The sequence below is a fragment of the Papaver somniferum genome, chromosome 2, assembly GCF_003573695.1.
Source record: "Papaver somniferum cultivar HN1 chromosome 2, ASM357369v1, whole genome shotgun sequence".
Taxonomy (NCBI): domain Eukaryota; kingdom Viridiplantae; phylum Streptophyta; class Magnoliopsida; order Ranunculales; family Papaveraceae; genus Papaver; species Papaver somniferum.
The window spans coordinates 210,006,714-210,032,655 of NC_039359.1; the positions used below are offsets into that span (position 1 = coordinate 210,006,714).

Sequence of the window (25,942 nt, forward strand, 5' to 3'; positions counted from 1 at the left end):
GTGAGAAACCGATGCAGAGAAACCAGGGAGAAAGAGGAGACAGATAAGTCTCGAAACTTAAATGTCTTCTTATGATTTCAATTGGGTTTAAGTAGGTTCTTCTTTGAAATAGTTAATAAGGGGTAAGGTCCATGAATATGTGAATACATCTCATCATATATCAATAGGAGCTAGTGGTTTGAGAACGAGCGTGAGCTTAATGGCGCCGGGGCTTTATGAAGCTTCACTGAGAGGTGATGTTAAACTCCTCGACAAGTTGCTTAATGAAAATTCACGTCTTCCTCTTGATGAAAAATTTACAGCTCACAAGAGAACTGCTTTACACATAGCAGCTATGTGTGGCCATGTCAAGTTTGCGGGAGAACTTTTAAGGAGAGACAGAGAACTCATAATGGCGCAAGATTCGCATGGATTTACTCCTCTTCACCTGGCTTCTGCAAGACAATGCCCTTCTATGGTGAAGAAATTGTTAGATTCCAACAGTGATGCTTGTATGGTACAAGATAATGAACGGCGGACACCTCTACATTTAGCAGCAACGAAAGACAGAGTTAACATCATGAAGGCGTTGATTAACCTGAAACCGGAAGCAATACACTTCCAAAATGGTCGAAATGAGACCATACTACACCTTTGCGTTAAACATAACAGTTTAAATGCCCTAAAATTTTTGGTTGAGGATTTGCCATCAGCGGGTTCACCAACTTTGAACAACCTTATTCGTCCATTTATTAACTCGAGAAACATTGATGGCAACACAATTTTGCACCTTGCTGTACAAATGGAGCTTGATGCAGAAACGAAGCCCGCTCCAGAAATGAAGCGAATGAAGGTAACTATACCATTTATCATATAAAATGAGATTTATGAATGCATAAAATGGATGTTTAGACCTAATTTGTTTGGATTAACTTCGCTTAATTTGCAGTTTATAAAGTTTTTTTTTTTTTTTTTTTTTTTTTTTTTTTTTTTTTTTTTTTTTTTTTTTTTTTTTTTTTTTTTTTTTTTTTTTTTTTTTTTTTTTTTTTTTTTTTTTTTTTTTTTTTTTTTTTTTTTTTTTTTGATTTGCAGTTTATAAAGTACTTAGTGGAGAGTAAGGACATCGGAATCGATATAGATACTTTAAATAATGAGCACGTCAAAGCATTACATATGTTTCCAGAGGCAGAAAGAGATGGTCTTGAAATTGGTTGGTTTGATCATAAGAGGAAGAAAACAAATCCTTCCGATCAGCAGAGATGGATGCTAGAGAAAGTGAATGCCTTAATGGTTGTTGCAACATTGGTAGCAGGAATCGCCTTTACAGCTGCTATGAATCCACCAGGTGGTGTTTTTCAAGAAGACTCCAAAATCAAGGCTAGTGAAAATCCTGTTATTTTTACTTATTATTTAAGGTCTGTGGCTAAGTCCACTAAGTCTGGTCGCTTTGGTCGATACCTAGATCAACAAGAACTAACCCAGAGCCAAAATATGATGAATAGCACCGATTTTCTTCAAGATCTGTTAACCACACTAGATAATGATACTTATACTGCTTATTCACCTTATGTGATGGGAAAATCACCAGGTATTGTTCTGGGACATGAGAAGTGGAACAAAATCATTTCCAAGTATAAGCTTAGGTTTTCCCCTTATTTAATACGTTACGCTGGGACACCAGTATTGGCTTACAGAAATCCGAGAATATACAATCTCTACATGACTTATAATGCAATTGCATTCCTAGTCTCCCTGAGCATAATAGTGTTAGTTATAAGTGGGTTTATCGACACTGAAAAAACTACTAATCACCAGGTTAGAGTTCTCATAGGGATGATGGTTGTTTCAATCACCGCTTGGCTCTTAAGTTTTATTTCTGTTTTCATCAGTATGTCTCCCCCTTTTTACATCAATCATCCATTACTGAGTCAAGCATTCATTATAAGCATTGTCACCCTGGTGATTTGTACGTACGGATACAATTTCTTGATGAAAGCCAAACATTTGATTACAATTCTATGGTGGAAGATTATGCATAAAGATAGATTAATTGACCAGTTCCAGAAAGAGGATAGTGCATTACATAGTGATCACATGAGTCTGATGACAAAGGGAGTATTCCTAAAGTTTATGCCGGTTTTTTATTTGATACTTCTAGCCACTTTGTCACTTCCTTTTCTATATGGTTACACAAATCGAGCATAAGTCTCCATGTGTTGTTAGTAAAATGTCATTGTAATCCCCTATTAGGGTTATTTATTGGTGTTAATATAACAAGTTTCTGTTAAGCATTTTTTTGTGGTACAATATTATTATTTTATTTTTATTGCTATGCATTGAATTGTGTTGTGTTTTGACGCAACAGACTAGTTAAGTAAAGGATAAAACAACTACATATGGGTTTCTATTTCTCTGGTTACATGCTTTAGTGTTAGGAAATAGATCATTGCTATCATACGCATGAGTTCCCAATGACTCAATGAGCCCTCATTTATGAATCGTCAGATATGCTATTAGAAAGATGCATGATAATGGATGCGGAATACGGTGTCTTAGAGTTGCATGCTCATTCTGTTGTTATGCACTCCCCTTCCCTTGGCTTCATTCATTATAAGCATTGTCACCCTAGTGATTTGTACGTATGGGTACAATTTCTTGATGAAAGCCAAGCATTGGATTACAATCCATGGTGGAAGATTATGCATAATTATTGATTAGTCGACCAGTTCGAAAAGGAGGGCAGTGCATTACTTAGTGATCACATGAATGGGATGACAAAAGTACGTAGTATTCCTATAGTTTATGCCGGTTATTTATTTGATACTTCTTGCCACTTTATCGTTCCTTTTCTATATGGTTACACAAATCGAGCGTAATAATCCTTGTCTTATGTTAGTAAAATATTTTGATCCTGTTGCAGGTATATTCAATTGTAATCCCCCACTAGGATTATTTATTGGTGTTAATATAACTAGTTTTTTGTTTGGCTTTTCTTTTTGCTATAATTTTTTTTGCTTTGTTGTACATTGGTTTATGTTGTGTTTTGATGCGACGAACTAGTTGAACACTACTACAACTATATGGGTTTTGTATTTTCTGTTAACATGCTTCAATGTTAGGAAATAAACCGGCGATGAGTGAACAATGACTCAGGGAACATGCATTTCTGAATCGTCAGTTTTGCTACTACTAAGTTATATGCACATAATGGATGCGAAATCTGTCGAATGTGTTATACATTGGTATACGCGATAACATGTCTCACAAGAAATATATATACCAAAAAAAAATGTTTTCTTAAAACATAGATAATTGAAAAGGCTAGAATTTACAAAGTTATCAAATTAAGTGAAGAATTTCAATTCATTCCTGTTAGAGCAGTGCTCGGTCGAACTCGCATGCGTTGCTATCTCAAGCATGTTTGTCAATGTTAGTGATCAAAACTATAAGTCTTGATTTCTAGTCTACTATTAGCTAAGTCTCGTACTAGGATAGAAAGTATAGTTGAACTCTATACTCCATGGCGATCATCATACAAAGACGAAGAACTACTCAAGGAACTGGTGGAACTTCATCGACTAAAAGGTATGTGGAGACTTGAACTTATCTATCACTCAAAAGTCTATCTACTTTATCTCCTATCTTGAGACAAAAGTTGTATTGCTATATAGACTATGATTATACACATTTGCTATTTCGAGCCGAGTTTATCTCGCTTATCTATTTCTTGAAATATATGTTGGTAAGTTCATCTTTACTAGTCACGAAAGTCATATTAGTTTCAATTACTTGAAAATCTCTTTGACGAAAAATAGCTTGTGAACAACAACTATATAACGTTCTCTAATAATGTTTCAATGATTGAAATGAGAGTTTACAATATAACCTTGAAAGGATATAAACATTGTATGATAACTCATACGTGTGTAAGTCCTTATTCCTTGAACCAAAGTATGCGTACTTTGCTGCTCACGAAAACCGGAACTGAAGTCCGCGTACCAGTACACGCACTGTCGGAAGTTCACATCCCGTGAATTTCTGCTGGAGTTTGTGAACTGAAAACAAACTTATTCCGTGCACTTAATTCCGCGTACCAATATGCGTACTTAAGTGGGTTAGTTTCTAAAAACGATTATTCATGAACTTAAACTTATATAAACTAAGGAATGCATAATTACAAACCGTGGCTATAAAGTTCATGAATTGATTCAAGCGAATCAAATCGTTTTTGATTCGATTGTGTCTTATATAATTTTATGAGATCTAAGCAATTTAACAACTCTCTAACTAGTTCTCTTGAGTCATTTGAACTAGTTATGCTTAAGATGAATATGTTTGATATGAAAGTGTTCATATGACTAACCATTTGGTTAACGACTGTTGAACTAACTAAATGTACATGTTTGGGTACGATTACACAAACCTAAATAAACGTGCATTTCATTTATATGTAACAAGCTAAGTTCGATCTAACATTTGAAGGATATTAGCTTGAATCTAATCAGGTTTTCATCTAACGGTGAATATTGAATGCTTTGTTACTAATCTAACATTGATTGCAAACCCTGATTCAAAAGACTATATAAAGGACAACTCTAGCAACTGGGAAACCTAATCCCCACACCTCATGTGTGATACTAGTTGTATAAGCTAGAGTCGATTCTCCTTTAACCTTAGGTTTCTATCGAGACCCTGTAGGTTAACGACTTGAAGACTTCATTGGGATTGTGAAGCCAGACCCAACTATTTTCTCTGTAGTTGCGTGACCTGATCTTGCTGTTTCTATCGTATTTGAGTTCAATCGTAAGATTGGCTTGAGATTAATTTCTCCAATAGGCAAGATAAAAAAAAGTAGTCACAAACACCTTCGCCTCATCGTTTGTGATTCCACAATATCTTGTTTTCGCTAGTCGATTAAGATTATTGTGAGGTGATTGATAATACTAGGCTGTTCTTCGGGAATATAAGTCTAATTTATCAATTGATTCCTGTTCACCTTGATGTATCAAAAGATGGAACAAAAACTTGTAGGTATTTCTGTGAGAGACATATTTATCTATTACCATAGACTTTTCTGTGTGATACAGATTTATTTATTAAAGTCTTCGACTTTGGGTCGTAGCAACTCTTAGTTTTGGGTGAGATCAGCTAAGGGAATCAAGTACGTAGTATCCTACTGGGATCAGAGACGTAAAGAGAACAATTGTACCTTGCATGTGTGGGATTGATTGGGGTTCAACTACAGTCCAGACCGAAGTTAGTTTGTAGTAGGCTAGGTTCTGTAGCGGCTTAATAAACTATATGTTCAATCTGGACTACGTCCCGGGGTTTTTCTGCATTTGCGGTTTCCTCGTTAACAAAACTTCTGGTGCCTGTGTTATTTCTTTTCCGCATTATATTTTGTTATATAATTGAAATATCACAGGTTGTGCGTTGAATCGATCAATTGGGAAATCCAACCTTTGGTTGTTGATTGAAATTGATTGATCCTTGAATATTGGTCTTTGGTACCGTTCAAGTGATTTCTCTTGTATTCAATTAGACTCACAGATTTCTATTTGCTTGAGTAAGTATTGAATCGAGAAAGAGAGATATAACTCTTGGATATACTTTTATTAAGATTGAGTCTGACTGTCTAGTTGATTCTCTTAAAAGTATATTGGAGTTTGTCCATACAGATTGTTAAGCGAAATATTGGGTATGGTTGTTAGACCCCCGCTTTTTCAATTCTTAACTGCAAAAAAGAAAAAGAAAATAATCTCACACAACGTCAAAAAATGAATCACTGCCCATGTTCAAAATCCATAAATTGGTCTAACTCGTTGAACCGCCTTCTCAGCTGGTGGTGTTGAGTTCTGAATCAGCTGAAAAAGAGGATATTTGTCCTGCTGAGTTCAAATTACCATATCGAAGAGAGTTTTGGAATGGGATTCATAAGGAGAAATGGCTTCTACAAGCATAACTCTCATGTCAAATTATTTAACAGAAGGGTTATGAAGTTCTGGAAAGACAAATGGAGAAACTCAACTCCATTGTACTTAACTCATCCAAAGGCTTTCAAACTAGCAACATAAACTAATAAAAATGTAAAAGTTACGGGCCTCATATAACAAGGAAGATGGAATATTCATATAATATAAATGCAAAAGTTACGGGCCTCATTCCAGCTATCAATATTTTAATAATACTCGGCCCAACTACTAATATTTTATTAATATTTTAATTAATTAATGTTTTATTGATTCACCTGTCAATTGCTTTGCAAATAAATATTTATCATGTTGATTCAACCATCAACATTCGAGAAATTCACACTGATTCAGCAATCAGTATTTTATTTATTCATCAACCGATACTCAATTGGTCTATCAACGTCCAACATTCGATATTTTATTGGTTCGTCAATCGATCATTATTTTATTGTTATCTCTCTTCTTGTCATTCGATTTACTCATAACATGTGGATTGAACACGAATCGTCTATGATCATTAAGCAGTGATTATTTTCACACGACTTCAGACATATCATAATGGCTTATGATCGATCTAGAAATCCCATAAAACTTATTCTTATCGATCCAAGTCATTCGACTATCATTATATGCCACAATTATCAGTGACCTAATTTAATACCTATGGTCCACAAAGCATATTGATGTCTCAGCAGACACTTCATGATTCATCCATCATAATCATGAATTGCAAACTATGTTCAACTCATTAGTTAAGACTCATAGTCTAACTAGGTCAACAATTGACCACATACAATACGGATGCAAAGAAAACTTTCACATGCGACATCAATTCATGTCACATGTGGGGATATTCACTAGAGTTTTATTCTGTCGGCCTCAAGCACGTACGATATGCAGTACATCGACGATGAGAAATGTGTGTAATTCGTGCTGGCAGTTGAAGGAGTAAATACAATAGTGGATGGCCAATCAACCAAGTCTCCCACATAAAGTCAATATTCAATTTTACGCACGTCCTCCTACTTCCTTATTCTTCCACTCCTCTTCAAATGTCACCACTTACAGTATATCGATATGCGACCACTCTGCAAACAAACTGGCTCCTCAACCTATGACTTGATAAGATAAGACATTCATGGTTAAGTAAATACAACCGATCCGAGTAAGACTCAACCTACGATAGTCAATTATCAATTACTTACACATGATGTCTCTCGTCTACACAGAGAAATCATTTTCAAAGCAATTCAACACATAACATTATCAATCGGTCAATCTTCATTGATCTTCACACATTCTTAGATTCCCTCCCTACAGACCGACCCTTCTCCTTCCTTGTGATCGAATTGAATCTGAAACAACTGTTATATTTGTTAGAGCATTGCTCGGTCGAACTCGCATGCGATGCTATCTCAAGCATGTTTGTCAAGTTTAGTTGTCAAAAATATATGTCTTGATTTCTAGACTACTTATAGCTAAGTCTCTTTTTAGGACAGTTTAGTGTAGTTGAGCTCCACACTCCATGGCGATCATCTTACGAAGACGAAGAACTACTCATGGAACCAGTGGAAATTTATCCGACTAAAAGGTATGTGGAGACTTGAATTTATCTATCACTCAAAAGTCTATCTACTTTATCTCCTACTCTTGAGACAAAGTCGTATAAGTATGATAGTTTTCATACATCCACATTTGCTATTTCGAACCGAGTTTACTCGCCTATTTTTTTCTCGAAATATGTGTTGGTAAGCTTTCGCTTTAACCACTTTTCATCTTAACCCGTGACGAAAGTCATGATGACGTTTCAATCTTGAAAATAGCTTCGATGACGATAGTTGTGAATAACGACTGTTATAACATTATAAAAGAATGTTTTTGATGATTGAAATGTAGAGTTGAGATTACGTAATCAACTATGGATATAAGCATATATAGTGTGTTCACACATTAGTGTATAAATCCATGTGCCGGAAACCAAGTGTGTGCATATTTACTTCGCGATCTATCTTTTCAACCAAGTTTCCGTACTTCGTTCTTTCGGTTTCTTCGTTGGTATATTGTTGGGTACTCTAGCTTGGTCCTTCGTAACTTATATTCTTCGTGTAAGTCTCCTCGCTTCTGTACGATACTTCGCGGGATAGGTCGGTGACGAGGTAATTCTGACATTCGAATTGACAAGTCCCTGACTGAGATCTTTAAGTGAGATTTCCTAGTCATGCTTCTTCCTTTTGTGTTAGACACGTGGCGAATCTATTTCGTGTACCCACATTTTTCCTTTTCTTATTCCATTTGAGCCATACGAGAATGGAATAAAAACCGCTTTGGATTCCTTAACCGCCACGTTCTCCACTTTCCTGCTTCCACATGACCACGTTCTCTAAGTAACCGTCTGTTACCGGTTAGTATACCTCAAACATGTCGTCGATTCACTAAGCCGGTCATCTTTTCCGTGCTATTTATATCCCACTTGACTTAGGTCTGGGGTTTCTTTTCCTCTTCCCTTAATCTGCGTTTATCTGATTTTTGCGCTTTCCCCTTCTTATGCCATTGTTACTATCCTTCTCAATCTTTTACTCTTCTTTCGTTATCATGGCACCCAAGAAGGTTTCCGCGACTATCTTACTCAAATCTCTTGAGGAATTCCAAGCAGATTTTCAGAAGATGGGTTTAACCCTAACTCCCGCTCCACCCTTTACTGCTACTCATGACATGGAACTGAACTACAAGTGGATTCAGTCGGATATTTGGACGTCCGACAAGATGATCGTCACTCTGGGACAATTGAGGGCTAGATTATCTTTCCCTCTTTCTCGAGATTCTGGGTAAGTTGCAGTGTGGAGCTTTCCAAATTTCTGGTAATGCAATTCGCATCTCCAGCGAGTTTAGGATTCGCTCAGGTAATGGTACTTCGCAAGTCCCATCAGCAGCTGAAGAATTCTATTCTCGTGACTTCAATGTGGACTCTTTCGTGGCCAACTACTCAGCTAGATTCACCAGCATGAGAGAGTACCAGGAGTGGAGCATTGATCTTGTTTGAAATGCCGTTGTGGCTCCGACCAAAGCTCTTCTGTTAAACGTGGATTCCCAACTCTGCCTCTATTGTGATGATGATTGGGTGATGTTTCCTTTGGTGGTTGGTGGCCCTTTTGTTTGGGATTTTGACAAAAAGGGGACTCCTCACCCAGGCCCTCTTCCTAAACATCGATATCACGCTGGTTGCAATCCTTGGAAGTTTCGATGGTCTGTGCCAGCCGAGGTATGATTTTCTTCCCCATGACTTATTTCTTTTTGTGGCCCCATTTGTTCTTATGTTCCCATTTTCTTTCAGTTCGTGATGCCTGTTGCTGGTCTTCTCAAGACGTCCAAGGGAAAGGTTGTTACTTCCAAATCTTTAACTCCCAAATAGGTACCTACCTCACCTATTATTTTTCTTCGCCTGATATTTTTAAATTCTAACCTTCTATTCTTTACAAGATGATACTCTCCTTGCGAAGAAGCCTGTTCATGAATCAATTAAGGGGCGAAAAAGGTGTGATCCTCTTGTTCCACCTCCTCCTTCTTCTCAGGTATCTTTATTTCTCCATTATTGTCATTTCGCGTATTCCATCCTTTTATCCATTTTTCATGGAGAACTTGTTATCTCGCTGACTGGTGTCCCTTCTGCTGGAGGGTCCAAAAGGAAACAAAAGGTCTTGGATCTGGATGCTTTGACCGCAGTCCCAAGTTCTGTCGTACTCACAAATCTCTCTACCCCTCCCAAGCTTCAACCTTCTCAGCCTCGCATAACTCCTCCTCCCAAAGTAGCTGATCCTCCTATTCATCCTAAGGTTGAGCGTCTGAAGAAGTCCACAGAGGATCCTTCTGCAGGCGAGAAGAAGAAGCAGGCGGCTCCATCGGTGTTTTGTAATCCTCTTTATGATCCGGACATGAAGTTCCTTCACGAGGTCTACGATAAAGATCGCGAAGATCCAGCCATGAGATCTCGTGCCTTAGAATCTCTGGTGACCTTTAGTGCTGATGACTTCCTTTCTCAAGAATCGTCTGTAATGCTAAATGCTTCTATGAACTTGTCTCTCCAACAACATTCAGATTTAATGAACCAAGTGAACTTTTTATGCTTTTCCCATTATGTCTTCTTTCTGTCCCGATGTACATTTCTTGAATTTCGATTCTTCAATTTGTAGGAGGTTCGCCGTCACATGACCAACCTCGTGGAAATTAGACTTGTTCGCGAGAAGGCTAAAAGGGACGAGGCTCAAATCAAAGTTTTGACAAAGGAGCTTCAAGAGGAAAAAGAGCATTCCAGCAAGCAGAGCCAGAAGATAGAGAAGCTTCTAAGTAAGTTCCCTCCCCTCGCAGAATCGTTCTTTGCCTTTACTTTTACTTCTGTTACTTTATTATTTTGTATTTCGTCAAGCTCGTTGTATGCAACGCCAAATGGATTCCTCCGAAGCATCTGCCTCGCTAGAAGATATTCGTGTGCTGAGAATCTGAACCTCGTGACCCAAAATGAATGCTATGTGTCCGAGAATTTGATTTTGAATGAGAAGGTTGAGACTCTTTTTTCACAAGTGGACCGCTTGTCTATTGATTGTTCTTGTAACGAGGAATTAAATTATCATCTTCACGACGAGAATGAGCGCCTTAGGTTTGAACTTCAGGGGGTCAGCAACTCTCTGACTACTTCGAGGAACCTTCATTCCTCGTCACTAGCTAACTATAGGAACCTGGAAGAAGATAACGAGCGTGTGATCAACAGTAAAGCTGAAGTCGTGGTTGATCTTCGCAAATCTCGTAACAAGGTAGCTAGTTTAAACGAAGAGATCGACTGTCTGAAGAACAAAGTGGAACTTCTTCAAACTCAGTTAGATAACTCATGTCGTCCGAGGTCTATCAAACCTTCTTCTCAAACCAAGTCCGCAGATTCTCGCAAGAACAAGAGTGCACTCTTCATTCAATCTGGCAAAGATACCTCAAAGTCGGGTCACGATACAGGTTGGGACAATGCCTACCACGAGTTATGTATTCAACTTCACGAGTCGGATCTAACGATCTCCAGGCTGGATCATCTGCATGCCGATGTCTAAGAAACCTTGAACACCACTATTTCGATGATGTATCATGCTAAGTTTGAATTCAGAACCCTCGCAGAGCTTCGTGGTTCATAGATTATATGCCATTATACTAAGTTTGAAGTTCGAATCGACATTGAGCTTCATATTTATCGATTTTGATGATGTATCATGCTAAGTTTGAAGTCAGAACTCTCTCAAAGCTTCTTGGTTCATAGTTAGCATGTCGTTATACGACATTTGAAATTACTTCATGACCTATGTAACTAGTCGAAATTCAAACCAGAAGCACAAAGATAAAGCACAAAAGCACAAAGAAACACACCAATTATCGAATTCATTTTTCATTTTCCCGATTCATTCTTATGTATTTTTTTTGATTTTCTTATATCAGAATGTCGATAACAATGTCCTAAATTTATTAATATTTTTTTTGGATTTTTTTTCGTATCAAAAGTCCATAATTAAACCTAATATATGAGTTCGCATTAGCACAAAGAGAAACACACATGCTTCTCAATCCGTATGAGAATCCAATATACAATATCAACCGTCAAGATCTTTTCTCAATCCGTATGAGTGGATCAAACGAAACGTGATCCGTCGGATTCACTTTTTTTTTTCCTCTCTCGAAGCATTTGTTATCTGTTTCTTTATTTCTCTCCTCTCCTCTCCTCTCCTCTCCTCCACAGATACCGCCGCTGTAATATTTTTGCTGAGAGAAAAAAAGAAGAAGATCGAGATAGAAAACAAGAGATCGAGGGAGAAAAAGATAGAGAGAGTTTGATTCGAACCACTGATGGTGGTTGATTAGGGTTTTGGTTTAAATCTGGATCTATGTTGCAACCAAGAAGAAAAAGGGGATTTTGCTGTTTTAGATGGCAGAATACAACTGAATCGAAGATAGGGTGTTTACGAATTGGAAGAATAAGCAATTAATTGAAGACGGTAATGAACCTGCTGCTGTTGAATAGAAGATGGGTATTTGTTAATCAAGGTTGGAGGATGAATTGACGCTGATGAATAGAGGGCCAGGGAAGAAGAAGATGCAGAAATTGATCTCTATTGAGGTCGAAATAATGTGTTGGTGTTCTTGAGGATAAAAGGGTCTGATTCGAAATGGGTTTTTGGGTTGAATCTGGAAGAGGCAGCAACGAGAGTTTGATGATGAGGATTTATGAGATTTCAGTAAACACCGATTCAGGGTTTAATGGGTTTGAGAGATTCATGAAGGTTTTGGAGAAGCTGATGGTTGAAGATTGCTGGTGATGAATTGGTGTTGCTGTGGAGCAGTATTACTGAACCCATAATATCGAAACAACATCTGGAGAACTAAAACCATCAACAGGAATTAGTGAATTGGAGAGTTTGGAGCAAGTGTTTGTGGAATTAGATCTTGCGGAGAAGGAAATAGAGATTGTGAAGATGAAATTGGAGCTTGAGAAGAAGACTGCTGTTAGAGATGAGGATGCAACTGAATTTTGGAGGAACAAGTGTTCTGATTTGGAGACTCTAGTACTGGCATTGGAAATTGAATACTTAACAATGAGTTATGAAGATAGCTTAATATTGAGATGTAACAGGAGGTATTCAACCAGCTACCAGTGATGATACCTGTGAGCAATTCTTATTATATCTTCATTTTTATGATTTTTTATGTTGTTTGTTTCGATTGCTTACATGTTTAAAATTATGGTAACTAATTGAACAGATTTCATAGTTTCATCTGTTCTTGTCGAGTTGTCGTTGCTGTTTTTGTTGTTGTTGATGTTCATTTTGGTTGCTCACATGTCTGACTTATGATGATTGAACATAGTCCCCCAGAAGAATCATTGCATTGCATAGTCTAACTAAATAATTGATTAATGAATTAGCTAGCTTGGGTTTGTGCTGTTTTGTGTTGTAAAACTGTCATTGATACTCTTTTCCTCCATTTACTGGTGGAATTGAGGGTAAGTTTTGCTAGGAAACAGTGGCGCCTCCAGCTAAAGGTGCTACTTTCTCCTAAAAGTATTCATTGTTTAGTTAGATTTGATGCCAATGTTGTTCTTCTTTGCTAGAAATTATTTGATGGTTGGAAAGTCTTAACATATGATTGCGATTCGCGAATCTAGTTTACTGTGACTTTGTTTTTGATGATATAATCATTTTAAAAATGACTCTAGGTTTCTCCCTTTGCGAATCTAGTTTACTTTACGAAGTCACATCCTAAGTGAGGTTTATGTGGGATCAAGTGCATCGTATCTCAGGCACCCGCAGCTCAACCGAATACGTCAGCGTCTTGGTCATATTTCTGCACTCCTTACCGAAGGCCATCATGAAAGGAACCCTCGGCGGATAGGTCTTATCATTGCCCCAAACTTTCTCTCCGAGAGTTGTTCACAACATGCGTTAGGTCTTGCCTCTTGCATTTTCATGCGAACTAGGGTACATGCCGTGGATTCTCAGCCTTCTTAGGCAAAGGTTTTAAGTTTCCCTAAAACTTTTTATTTCGTGATCTTATTTGCCTCCTAATGCGAGGTCTTATCTTTCTTAAAGGAAAATTTGATACATTATCAATTGAGGGATTAAAATAAGTACATTCATCTTATTCCTACGACTCTTCCTCCATTATCATTGTTCTTCCATGCTCTTCCTCCATTATCAGTGTTCTTCCATGCGAATGTGTTCAGATTGGTATCTTTTCAACTACCTCATTTTCACTTCGTTTCTGATCTTGAACAAAGTCGGAAATAATGGATGTCTAGTTGACAGCGCATAGATGAACGTGCGCACTAAATCTTCCTCGGAAATCCTTCCTTTTAATTCTTTACAAATTGCATCCCATCTCGCCACCAGACTTTGTAAACTTTCATTTCCCTTTGCTTTAACGAGAACAGTGCCGCAATTTCCGATTTGCATGGTTTGTTTTTCGCGCATTTGTTCATCATTTCTGGCTGCAGTCCAGTTGTCTTTTTCGTCACTGGGATATTGTTTCTTTTCCCATCGGTCATCATTGATTGCTGCATTAGATACTCTCTTTCTCGGAATTCCCTTCTGTTATTCTCTATGGCTCTTTTTAGGTCTTCCCGTTCATTTTGTTCTCCTCGTCCCTTGTTTTCTCGCCGATTTTCGTGTCGTCCTTCAATTGCTGATGCCCTTTATGGAGCATGTGTTCCTCTTTGTGCATTACTTTCCACTTTCTTCCTTTTTAGATGATTGTTCTTAATTACAAGCTTCTCATTTTTCCTTTCCAATCTTATACGCTCCCTCACCAAATCCTCCTTCTTTCTTCATTCTTCGTAGAGTTCTTTCTTTAATCGCTTCATTTCTTCTTCTTCGCAAGCTTTTCCTCCCTTATCTAGAGAATCACGTAATTCGATGCTTCCCTCAGCCTCCTGTATCATTACTTTTTTGCGTTCGGAGCTGTTTGTCTTTGCTCCTCGCGGGGTTCGTTTTTCCTTTATGGCAGGGACTTCTTTCTCGTTTCTCGTTACCTCACATTCTTCGGCCGTCTTTCCCTTCTTTGCATTTCCGCTTTGCTTTATTTCAACTTGGCTTCCCTTTTCTGATGTCATCTCGCGGTTCTTCTCGCCGTCCATCGTTGTTTTCTCCGCCTCTTCTTCGTCTTTCTGCGTTGCAACTAGCTCTTCACTTATCCTAATTGTGAATATCATCAACCGCTCTGCTCTTCTTTCTTCGCATGCCTTCTTTATTTATTCTATTTTCTTCCTTATCTTCTCCTCACAACTATGGACATCCTTTTTAATACAATCTTGTGCGTCCTTAAGATCTCCCCTTATTTCACCAATTGCACTTGGCATAGGAAACCGTATGATCTGATGATATGTAAATACGATTCCTTTTATCCCATGTATCCATGGTCTTCCTATAAGAACATTGTACGGTGAGTCTATGTCTATCACGCAGACTGTGACTTTTCTTCCAGCTCGCCAGCAAAAATCTTTATAACTAGTTCTCCCTTTGGTTTAGACTCGACTCCGTTAAACCCATATATGTTGTACGTCGACGGTACGAGATCCGAGTCATGTATCCCATGGTCTTAAAGGCATGATAAAAGAGTATATCGACCGAGCTCCCTGTATCCACCAAGATTCTGTCAATTTCCCAGATTTTCCCTTTCTCAGCTTTGTCGTCTTCCCACTTTGAGTATTTCCCAAAATTTAGGGTTATAACCAAAGGGTTTCTATGCGAGTTTCCTCCTTCGGGTGCATCTTTCGCTGAAAACGTTATTTCTCTTTTCTGTCATTCCTCTAACGGTTCCTTCGTGTTGATGCTGAATATTTCGTTTCCTTCGAAGTCCCTCTTATATAATCTCCTGAGTATGTTGTCATGGAAATTTTGGATGCTCCTCGCTGCATGTATTATCGTATTACAATTCGGTCTTTGTGATCCTCGATCTATTTCAATTCGGTATACCGGTTGATTGTCACGAGGTGGTGGTGGTGGTACATAATTTTCTAGGAAATGTGCGAGTTTTCCCTGCTCTATCAGACGAAGTATAATTCGCCGAATGTTTTGACAATCATTTGTATGATGCCCATGAAAGCGGTAATATCTGCAGAATTCAATACTCCTAGTTCCCGGAGGTGGCTCTCTTCCCAAATTAGGTGGTGGTGGGATCTCCTCTATTAATACTATTGCCTCCCATACCTTTTCTACAGTTGTGTTAAGCAAGCCTAGGGAGCTTTATGTCTTCAAAAGCTGGTGCATTTGATCTCCGCTCTCCAAATCTGGGTCCCTGGTTGTTTCTTTGTTGATATCATGTGTTGTAGCTTCGTGGCTCATAATTCTTCCGTCTTGACTCTTCATATCTTTGTTGATAGATCCATTCTTGATCTCCACTTGACACAGCCACTAACTTTGCTGGGATTGGAGTTGACGACTCTCCCTTTTCATATTTCGGATCATTGTCCACGACATGCACTGCCCTCGGGAATAGTCTTGAATTCCCTTCCTTTGCTGGAATCGGTACTACTTCACTGACTTGCCTCTGCTGTTCTTCCAACGCTATGTATTCCTCTTGGTACTCTCTTAATTTATTCATTGTCAAAGAGTTGCGAATGATGAATATTTGAGTGTACAACAGATCAGTTAGGATCAACGCGTTCACGAAAGCTAGGATGAAATTTTTCTCGTCAACTCTTCCTGCAAGCTCGTTGCATACCGTCCTCCACCTCGTTACCAATCCTCGCAGGCTTTCCATAGGTATCCTCCTTAAATTGTATAGGGTCTCAATCCCCGACCTCAGCATGTTGTTAGTGATGTAAGTGGTCAGGAATATTCTCTGTAAGTCTTTGAACGACGAAATTGATCTTTCTGGTATCCCGTCAAACCAAGCCAATGCTTCCCCGGCCAAGCTCGCGGGGAAGTATCGACAAAGTACCGCATCATTTCATCCCATTGCATCAACGAAAGAGTGTATTGTTCCAAGTGCTGCACAACACTTTCAGATCCGCTGAATATGCTCGGAAGAGTTGGCAGTAAACATTTCTCTGGGATGTCAGCATACATTATATCATAGGTAAACGGAGATTTGTCGGCCTCTTCTATTGCCTCTTCCAGCTGCACTCTTCCGCCTCTTCGCGAATTGTTTATCAACGTCCTCATATCTCGCAGCTCATCCAAGATTTTCTGGTTCAGGTTCCCTCCGTTCTCTTCTCGACGACCACCTCTCATCACACCGAGTCTTCCTTCACCACGTCTCCCTTCTCTCTTGTTCCTCCGGTCGAATTCGCTGTCTTTCATCTCCTTGCCTCCTCTCATTCTCTTCGTATCTCCGCTCTTCTTCATACCTCCGCCTTTGATCTTCCCAACTTGATATTTCCAATGCTCTTCTCAGTTCTCTTTCTTCACTGTTTTCTCTTCGTTGTCTCCTTCTTCGCTCTCCTCCGTCGTCCTCGCGGGTATGTCTCCTTCTTCGTAACTCTTCTTCTCCTGATGATATCATGTCCACCTATGAATCCGTGACGTCAGCTGCAGCTTCCTCGTTTAGTTGGCGATTCTGCAGCATCAGTTTGGCGTTTTGTCTCGTCAATCGGGCATGCTGCTCCGCTAGATCCCTATCTCGTTCCCTTTCAAGGCGAAGTGTCTCCCTTAGTTGTTCCAACGTCATGTCTTCTTCACCGATATTCTCCTCCATTTCCTCGTGAGTCATCTCTTCTCCTGCAATGGTGTCCGTGTCGGAAGTGTGTACAAAACCCTCTCTGAAGTTATCCTCGTTGGCCTCCTCAGTCCGTTGCTGGTTCACGCCTTGCCTTTCTCCTGTATTCGATGTTCCTCCTCTTTCCATTCTTCCTCCTCTTTTGTCCTCCAATCGCTTGCTTCTCCTCGTCGCTATCATGTGTGCCGCTCGATCTGGTGTTCTAGTCATCGACTTATCCTAGTGTCAATCTCAATTACTCTTAAAACCCTAATCTTAAAAGGAACTTCTCGCTAAGATCTCTCACTCCTACAACTTCAGCTTCTCCCCACTCCTTAGATGAGGATGAATCCCCAATCTAAGTTCCCTGTTTCTGGACGCCAAAATGTAACTACTGGAAATTCAATAGTACACCCGAAAGGAAAATGACCAAGATCTAAGACATGTTAAGTAATATAAACTAGAAAATCTTTATTGATGAATTCTAAGGAAACAAAATACAAGTTCTTGAACACAAGGAAACCCCAATCTCACTCTCCACACTATATTCTTTCTCTCTCCCAAAATCCGATCCCCCATGCCTTGCCCAAGTACCCCTATTTATAGGCCAATCAACCTTAATGGGGTACAACTCATTTTACTTCGCCAAGTCTTCTCGGGAGCGCTTTATACTTCGCCCAGGCCATTTTCCATAAAGTTTTTCCTCTTCTTTCGCTATCTTCACATGGGTTTGTCGGGACACCTGTCTCTTTTCTTGTTCTCCAATATATTTACTTCGCGATCTATCTTTTCAACCAAGTTACTGTACTTCGTCCTTTCGGTTTTTTCGTTGGTATCTTGTTGGGTACTCTAGCTTGGTCCTTCGTAACTTAGATTCTTCGTGTAAGTCTCCTCGCTTCTGTACAATACTTCGCGGGATAGGTCGGTGACGAGGTAATTCTGACATTCGAATTGACAAGTCCCTGACTGAGATCTTTAAGTAGATTTCCTAGTCATGCTTCTTCCTTTTGTGTTCGACACGTGGCGAGTCTATTTCGTGTACCCACCGGAGCATATACGCCGATGTAAAAGTGCATTTCTATTTGATCTGTTACTGTTAGTTCAAAATAAAACAAGTGTGCATCATGCCTCAGCACGTCTTCAATCCATTAACCGAGTTTGATTTCTGGATCCTGAATTAAATATGAACTTTAAATATTTCCACTTTCTAATAAGAATGCGATGTCTTCTTGTCATGTTACCTATAAACTCATCGAGTCAGAGTTGATCATCAACAAAGATGCTGAAAGACAAGTGGTTGTCTTTTATCTTTGTTTTAACTCGATTATTGCATTTTCGTAGACAGTCTTGGTGGTGGCCTGGTGGTGGTGGGACTAACGCGTTTTTTACTATTTTGGTATGTGTGTGTGAAAGCGATACAGCGAAACCGCGGAGAAAAATAAAATGTTTTCTTATCATCCCAATTGGTGTTTTAAGGAGGTTGTTTGAATCTCTTTGAAATACTAGTGAGATCCATGAATGACAAAACATCTCATCATATATCAATAGCAGCTAGAGATTTGAGAGCGAGCGTGAGATTAATGGCGCCGGGGCTTTATGAAGCTTCACTGAGAGGTGATGTTAAACTGCTCAAGAATTTGCTGAATGAAAATCCTCATCTTTCTCTTCTTGAGACATTTACAGCTCACAATAGAACTGCTTTACACATAGCAGCTATGTGTGGCCATGTCAAGTTTGCGGGAGAACTTTTGAAGATAAAGGGAGAACTCGCAAAGGAGAAAGACTTGTACGGGTTTACTCCTCTTCACCTGGCTTCTGCAAGGCAAGGCCTTTATATGGTGAAGCAGTTGTTAGAATATTCCAAGTTGTTGGATCCCGACATAGATGTTTGTATGGTACAAGATAATGAAGGGCGAACACCTCTACATTTAGCAGCAACTAAAGATAGAGTTAACATCATGAAGGCGTTGATTAATCAGACACCAGAAGCTATTCACATCCAAAATAGTCTATATGGGACCATACTACACCTTTGCGTTAAACATGACAGTTTAAACGCACTAAAGTTGTTGGTCGAGAAATTGCCATCACCGGGTGCACCAATTTTGAACATGGATGCTCATACTCTATCTATCGACTCCACAAACTCGGATGGCAACACGAACATGAATGCTCAATCTATCAACTCCACAAACTCGGATGGCAACACGAACATGAATGCTCAATCTATTAACTCTGCAAACTCGTATGGCAACACGAACACGAATGCTTTATCTATCAACTCCACAAACTCGGATGGCAACACAATTTTGCACCTTGCCGCAGAAATGGTTGCCGCAGAAAAGGAGCGAATGAAGGTAAAATCTTTACTGTATTATAACTATCAATAATTTAATTTGAGACTTATGAATCATGATGAGCATAAGAGAGATGTTTAAATTCAATGTTTTGTATTCAAATTTTAATTAACTTTGCTTGATTTGCAGTTTATAAGATATTTGATGGAGAGTAAGAACATCGGAATTAACATAAATATTGAAAACAAAAAGGGCGTCAAAGCATTACATATGTTTTCGGAGGACGATAGAGAAAAACTTGAAATTGGTTGCCATGACATGAAGAAGATAACAAAAACAGATCCATCTGATCAACAGAAATGGATGCTAGAGAAAGTGAATGCGTTAATGGTGGTTGCAACATTGGTGGCAGGAATCGCCTTTACAGCTGCTATGAATCCACCGGGTGGTGTATTTCAAGAAGACTCCAAAATCAAGGCTAGTGAAAATCCTGTTATATTTACTTACTACCTAAGCTCTGTGGCTAAGTCCACTAAGTCCAGTCGCTTTGGTCAATATCTAGATCAACATCCACTAACCCAGAGCCCAAATATGATTAATAGCACCAATTTTCTTCAGGAACTGTTAGACACACTGGATAATAATACTTACACTGCTTATTCACCTTATGTGATGGGAAAATCACCCGGTATTGTTCTGGAACACGAGAAGTGGAACAAAATCATTTCCAAGTATAAGCCTAGGTTTTCGCCTTATCTAATACGTTATGCTGGGACACCAATATTAGCTTACAAAAATCCCAGAATATACAATCTCTACATGACTTATAATGCAATTGCATTCCTAGTCTCCCTAAGCATAATAGTATTAGTTATAAGTGGGTTTATCAAGACCAAGAAAACTACAAATCACCAGGTTAGAGTTCTTATAGGGATGATGATTGTTGCAATCACAGCATGGCTCTTAAGTTTCATTTCTGTTTTCATAAGTATGTCTCCCCCATTTTACATTAACCATCCATTATTGAATCAAGCATTCATTATCAGCATTGTGACCCTGGCGATTTGTATGTGTGGATACAATTTCTTGGTTATGAAGTTGCTACATTGGGTTAAAATTCTATGGTGGAAGATCAGGCATAAAGATGTATTAATCGACCAGTTCCAGAAAGAGTACAGTGCAATACATAGTGATCACACGAGTCTGATGACAAAAGCAATACTATTCCTGAAGTTTATGCCGGTTTTTTACTTCATACTTCTCGCCATTTTATCGCTTCCGTTTCTCTACAGTTACACAAACCGAGCGTAATTAGCAAGGCAATGAGTGTAGCTAGCATGTTGTGTGTTCCATGATTCATATCTTTATTTTTTTTGAAGCAATTATCCATGTCTTGTGTAATCCCCAAGTATGGTTAATTGTTGCTATTAATATAACTTCGTTTTCTGTCAAGCACTTTTGTTCCTATATCTTTTTGTTTTGGATTGACGTGTTCTTAAGAAGAACACGGACAAACAGGAAAACTAAAAATCAGAAAAACTAGAATATACAAAAGTTATCAAACTTCAGAAATTCCATTTCCAAGTGCGCAAAATTAATTTCCCACACGATGTTCAAAAGTGTAGAAGTTCCCACTTCTCATGTACAAAAGCAATAGATTCAGATGAGGAAACAACCAAACGAGGAGGAAGTAGAGGAATTTTACAAGTCTACTTAACCTGCTGGGTGATCCACCAGACATGGAGGAGCAGGAAGACACTCTTGCATGAAATTCCATTTACACAGAAAAAGATGATGCAACACCACTCTGCAGAAAACTTTAAATATGCGCAGAGGAAAAAACGAATATATCTGTTATAATGAACTTTAGCATCCCAAATTAATATATATGTGTGTTAATTAATTTCGAATAAAATTAACAAATACGTTTGCATAAACTTGTACTGCATAAGTTTTTTTTTCCTTGAGCGGACGAAAACAAACAGGTGAGCACGGACAACAAGTAAAAAGAAAGAGTGATTTTAGACATACCAGGCTCATTAGAGGCAAATGAATGATTTTAGCCCACACAAATACGGGCTCATTGGAAAAAATTAGTTTTGTAGAGAGGCAGCAGGCATTATACGGGCTCCCGGCACAGGGAATGCTTCAGGGATTAGAAACACTACACCATTTCGTTAACAGAGGTAGAATTCGGGTACCAAATTCTGTGAATTCGTAGTGTAGCATATGACTAAGTCATACAACACAGAACAAAGACAAAGAGGATATAAGGCCAGCTGATTCTAATTATACTATATGAAAGAGGGCTTTGGAAAGGGATTCGAGAAAAGGCTTCTAAAACTAACTTTCATGTCAAACTAGCAATTTAATAAAAGGGTTGTCAAGTTTTGGAAAGACAAATGGAGAGATTCAGCTCCATAACTCCATTATGCCCAACTCATCACAAGGCTTTCAAACTAGCAGCTAACAAAAATGCAAAAGTTGCAGACTTCATACAGCAAGGAAGCTGGAATATTCAGTTGAGCAAACAACCAAATGGGGAGGAAGTAGAGGCAGAGAAATACGGCTAGTCTCATCATTAGTCAGATCATTAGCAAATCAGATATACTACTGCTTCGACGTCTTTGTGGACAACCTAGTTTGCTATAAAAGCTCGACTTTGAGTATTATAGACAGACATATTTATTTGATCACATATCTCGAGGTGTAATAATCTATCAGGAAATTAGAAGGAAATAATGCTAGTAAAAGTAGATAATAGTTGCTCAAAGAGGCTAATTGATCAAGAAAATGTCATTTGAATTTAGTTATGTTTCTTTCCACCCACCCATTCATTTTTTTATTTTTATTTTTATTTTCAGTAATTTGCGGATATCTAATTCGCTAAGCAGTTTTTTTCTACTTAGTAACAACAGGTTTCAACTCTGATTACTTCTAAAGCCAAAGACATATGCTGATCTACAAGGTGAGACGACTCGATGCAATCTCAAGACGGACCAATGAAGTCTTCTACGCGTTTCACTTTTTTTTCTTTCACACAAAACTTAGCCAAATAGATTTTAGATCAGTCTTTTGAAATGTATCCTCCACATGACTCCTTCCCGGAAATTTCAGAGAATTTGAGCAAACTTGTTAAGAATGCCTCTAGGGACAAGAAGTGGCCATATAGTACGAAGAAATGTGAAAATTGAAGTAAGCTAGAGAAACTCGCTGCATATTTATGATTGATTGGCAAAAACTTTAATAAAAAGGAAGCTCGACTTTGACAAGCATTCCAGCCACAAGTGCCGCTGATTTCTAAGCGAGAGACGCTCATATTAAATATCTTGTCTTCACTTGTTCGTATCCTTCACGTGACTCCTCCCGGAATTTTCCGAGAATGTGAGCAGAACTTGTTAAGAACGCCTTTAGGACAAGAGAAGTGGTATTGACCCAGAAGACAAGGACACAATTATGTATTTTTTCCTTTGTCGTCTCTGACAAAAGCATAGAGCTTCTCACTAACAAGCTTGACTTCTGTATAGAAGACCACTCTAGTCAACAGTGCCGCTAATTTCTTGACTTGACCCTTGAAAAAAGACAATCGAGAGATGCCCATATCAAATATCTTGACTTGACCCTGGACAAGTGCTATGATCATTCTAAGAGATTTTTTAATCTGAAGAGCAAGCACAGTGGTGAGTCTAGGTCGTTAGATCAGATGTAAAATTTCAGGCTTAGTCTAGAGTGCTAACAAATTAATACCAACAACAATGTTGGTTAATTTTTTTGTTTCATCGAAAAACTCGTTGGTATCAAATCTTTTAATTGATTCTTAAATAGAACAAGTAAATGCATGCATGTGATTTGCTGACAGAAAAACATCACTGATCACTTGGCCACTTATTTTTGGACAAAATATCGCATCTAGTTGATCATATTGCATTTGGAAGAAAGAAAGAGAAATGAAATAAAGAGATAAAATAACATCATAGGAAGAGCTAATATTAGTCAACGAATTTAAGCACGAGTTTGTAAACTAATATTCGTTGACAGTGGAATAAGAGAATCACGACTCACACAACGAGAGAAGAGTCAGAATTCAGAAACATACAGGAAAGGGGGAAGAAGGAGGGGGGAGACAGTCGGACAGATATTGACTCGCTAAAATATCTTGTATATCATTTTGGTGTGATGAGTCCCTTTATAAATAGCAGCTAAGGTACTATCCATGGATGTAAAAACATCTCATCAAATTCTTATAGGGATCAGCCAGTGATTTAAGATTCCGGCGAGAATGAGTACCGTCAATACGGATGAGCTTTATGGAATTTCATTGAGAGGTAATGTTTGCGAGCTTACGAAGTGGCGAGAGAAAAATCCAAGCCTTCTTCTTAATCCAAAATTTACAGCTCATCTTAGAACTCCTTTACATATAGCAGCTATGTGCGGCCATGTCAAGTTTGCAGAAAAACTATGTCGTCTTGACAGGAAACTCGCGAAGGAGAAAGACACGCATGATTGCACTCCTCTTCACTTGGCTTCTGCAAGACCAAGCGTATCTATGGTGAAAAAGTTGTTAGAATTCGATGCAGGAGTTTGTATGGATAAAGATAAAGATGGACGAACACCTCTATATTTAGCAGCGGTGGAAGACCGATATAAGATCATAGAGGTGTTAATTAAGAAGAAGCCTCAAGCAATTCACATTAGATATGCTCAAAATGAGAGCATACTGCACCTCTGCGTCCAACATGATAGTTTGAAGTCCCTAAAATTATTACCGGCACAGGACTTGCAGCCTGTGGATGCACAGTCTACCAACATAGATGTCAACTCCAAAGATGATGATGGGAACACGATTTTGCACCTTGCTGCAGATATGAAGAAAGTGGAGGTATGTACAAATGTATACTGAGATTTATATCAAATTCTCTCTTCTTCTTCTTCTTCATCATCTTTTTTTTTTTCCTTTTTCAAGAACTATTTATATCAATTTTCATGACCAAATTCAATGTTTTAGGACTTTAGAATCACTTACAATCTTTCTTTAATTTGCAGTGTATAAAGTTTTTAGTCGAGAGCAAGAACTCCCGAATAGACATGAATGCCTTAAACAACAAGAACATCAAAGCACTCCATATGTTAACACCGAAACAAAGAGATACTTTTCATATTGATTCCTCTCATTTTAAGAAGCCAGAGAAAATACATAAAGAATGGTTGAAAGAGAGAGTGAGTGCATTAACGGTGGTTGCAACGTTAATTGCAGGAATCGCGTTTCAAGCTGCTATAAATCCACCAGGTGGTGTATTTCAAGACGACTCTTATCTTAATTCTAGTGAATATCCTGTTACTTTTACTTATTATCTAGGATCTGTGGATGGCTCCCCCATGTCTAAGTTTGGTAAATATCTAAGTAGCCTTATTAACACGCAGCCAAATGATACACATACTATGGTTAATGCACAAAAATACACCACCCAGAGCCAGAATTCCACAATGATTATGAAAACCGCCACTTTTGTTAGGCATCTGTTAGAAACACTGAAAAATGGTTCTTATGCTTCTGGTAATTCTTATGTGGAGAGCAAATCACCTGGTATTGTTTTGGAACATGAAAAGTGGAAACCAATCCTTTCCGAGCATGACGGTAATGCGAATTTTACCCCGTATCTCATACGTTATGCTGGGACACCAATACTGGCTTATGCACACCCCAGAATTTACTTTGTCTACATAATATGTAATGCAATTGCATTCTTAATTTCTGTAAGCATAATCATGATAGTCATAAGTGGGCCTGTCTACGAGCATTCTATCCATCAACAGGTTAAAGTTCTTGCGTGGATGTTGTTCTTTTCAATCACCGTATGGATCGGGAGTTACATATCCGTATTCATAAGCATGTCTCCTCCTTTTTACAAAAATTCGAGTATTTTATCAAAGTCATCCTACTGGTGCCTTGTAATCCTGTCAGCTTTCATAGTTGGGTATCTGATCTGCCAGAAGTTGAAGTATTGGAAGCAAATGGTGATGTTGCACATTCTGAAGAAAGAAGTGTTAATAGATCAGTTACATAAAGAGAAGAATGAATTATTTGAACGCATCTTGAGACCATTTGTGTTTAGGTATCTGGCGGTCTTTTATTTGTTTGGGCTCTCCCCATTTCTCTTGTATACTATATTTGAATAGTAGTTACACAAGTTAAGTGTAGTGTTTAATTTTGAATGATTTTTTTAGGGACATGATTTTTTTGGGACCATAGTTTTATTAGGCCATCTTCCTTATAGTGATAAGGGGTGTCCTAAAAAGTTGAAATGACTAACTTATCCTTAACCTAATTTAATTAAAAACCAACCTAATAACCACCTATATATATAACCACCACCTCCTCCCACCACCACCGCCTCCGATTACCACCACCACCAACCACCGATTACCACCACCACCGCCCACCACCGCCGATTACCACCACCACCACCTCCGATTATC

The 25,942-nt window shown here is 38.5% G+C and overlaps 3 protein-coding genes across 4 annotated transcripts; all 3 read left to right on the top strand.

Annotated features, from left to right (window-relative positions):
- LOC113350400 lies at nt 1-2,270 on the top strand. Of its 2 annotated transcripts, XM_026594533.1 has the most exons (3): nt 1-233; nt 333-832; nt 1,072-2,270. In XM_026594533.1, the coding sequence occupies exons 1-3, from the start codon at nt 200-202 to the stop codon at nt 2,182-2,184; spliced, it is 1,647 nt and encodes a 548-aa protein (XP_026450318.1). In that variant the 5' UTR covers nt 1-199; the 3' UTR covers nt 2,185-2,270. The 2 variants fall into 2 exon arrangements, with proteins under 2 accessions (XP_026450318.1, XP_026450317.1); XM_026594532.1 differs by having other exon boundaries at nt 1-832.
- A 16,392-nt stretch (nt 2,271-18,662) lies between these two features.
- LOC113350401 (E3 ubiquitin-protein ligase mib1-like) lies at nt 18,663-20,909 on the top strand. Its single transcript, XM_026594535.1, has 2 exons — nt 18,663-19,525; nt 19,655-20,909. The coding sequence occupies exons 1-2, from the start codon at nt 18,683-18,685 to the stop codon at nt 20,774-20,776; spliced, it is 1,965 nt and encodes a 654-aa protein (XP_026450320.1). The 5' UTR covers nt 18,663-18,682; the 3' UTR covers nt 20,777-20,909.
- Nucleotides 20,910-23,705: 2,796 nt separating this feature from the next.
- On the top strand, nt 23,706-25,678 carry LOC113350402. The gene is made up of 2 exons (XM_026594536.1): nt 23,706-24,344; nt 24,509-25,678. Exons 1-2 carry the CDS (start codon nt 23,745-23,747, stop codon nt 25,640-25,642), a joined length of 1,734 nt encoding a protein of 577 aa, XP_026450321.1. The 5' UTR covers nt 23,706-23,744; the 3' UTR covers nt 25,643-25,678.
- The last annotated feature ends 264 nt before the right edge of the window (nt 25,679-25,942 follow it).

Bases quoted from the DNA above. Each gene is read 5' to 3' on its own strand.
- LOC113350400 (XM_026594532.1), top strand. From the start codon at position 200: ATGGCGCCGGGGCTTTATGAAGCTTCACTGAGAGGTGATGTTAAACTC. The intron at 833-1,071 runs GTAACTATACCA...TTTGATTTGCAG, and splicing joins CAGAAATGAAGCGAATGAAG to TTTATAAAGTACTTAGTGGA.
- LOC113350402 (XM_026594536.1), top strand. From the start codon at position 23,745: ATGAGTACCGTCAATACGGATGAGCTTTATGGAATTTCATTGAGAGGT. The intron at 24,345-24,508 runs GTATGTACAAAT...TTTAATTTGCAG, and splicing joins CAGATATGAAGAAAGTGGAG to TGTATAAAGTTTTTAGTCGA.
- LOC113350401 (XM_026594535.1), top strand. From the start codon at position 18,683: ATGAATGACAAAACATCTCATCATATATCAATAGCAGCTAGAGATTTG. The intron at 19,526-19,654 runs GTAAAATCTTTA...CTTGATTTGCAG, and splicing joins CAGAAAAGGAGCGAATGAAG to TTTATAAGATATTTGATGGA.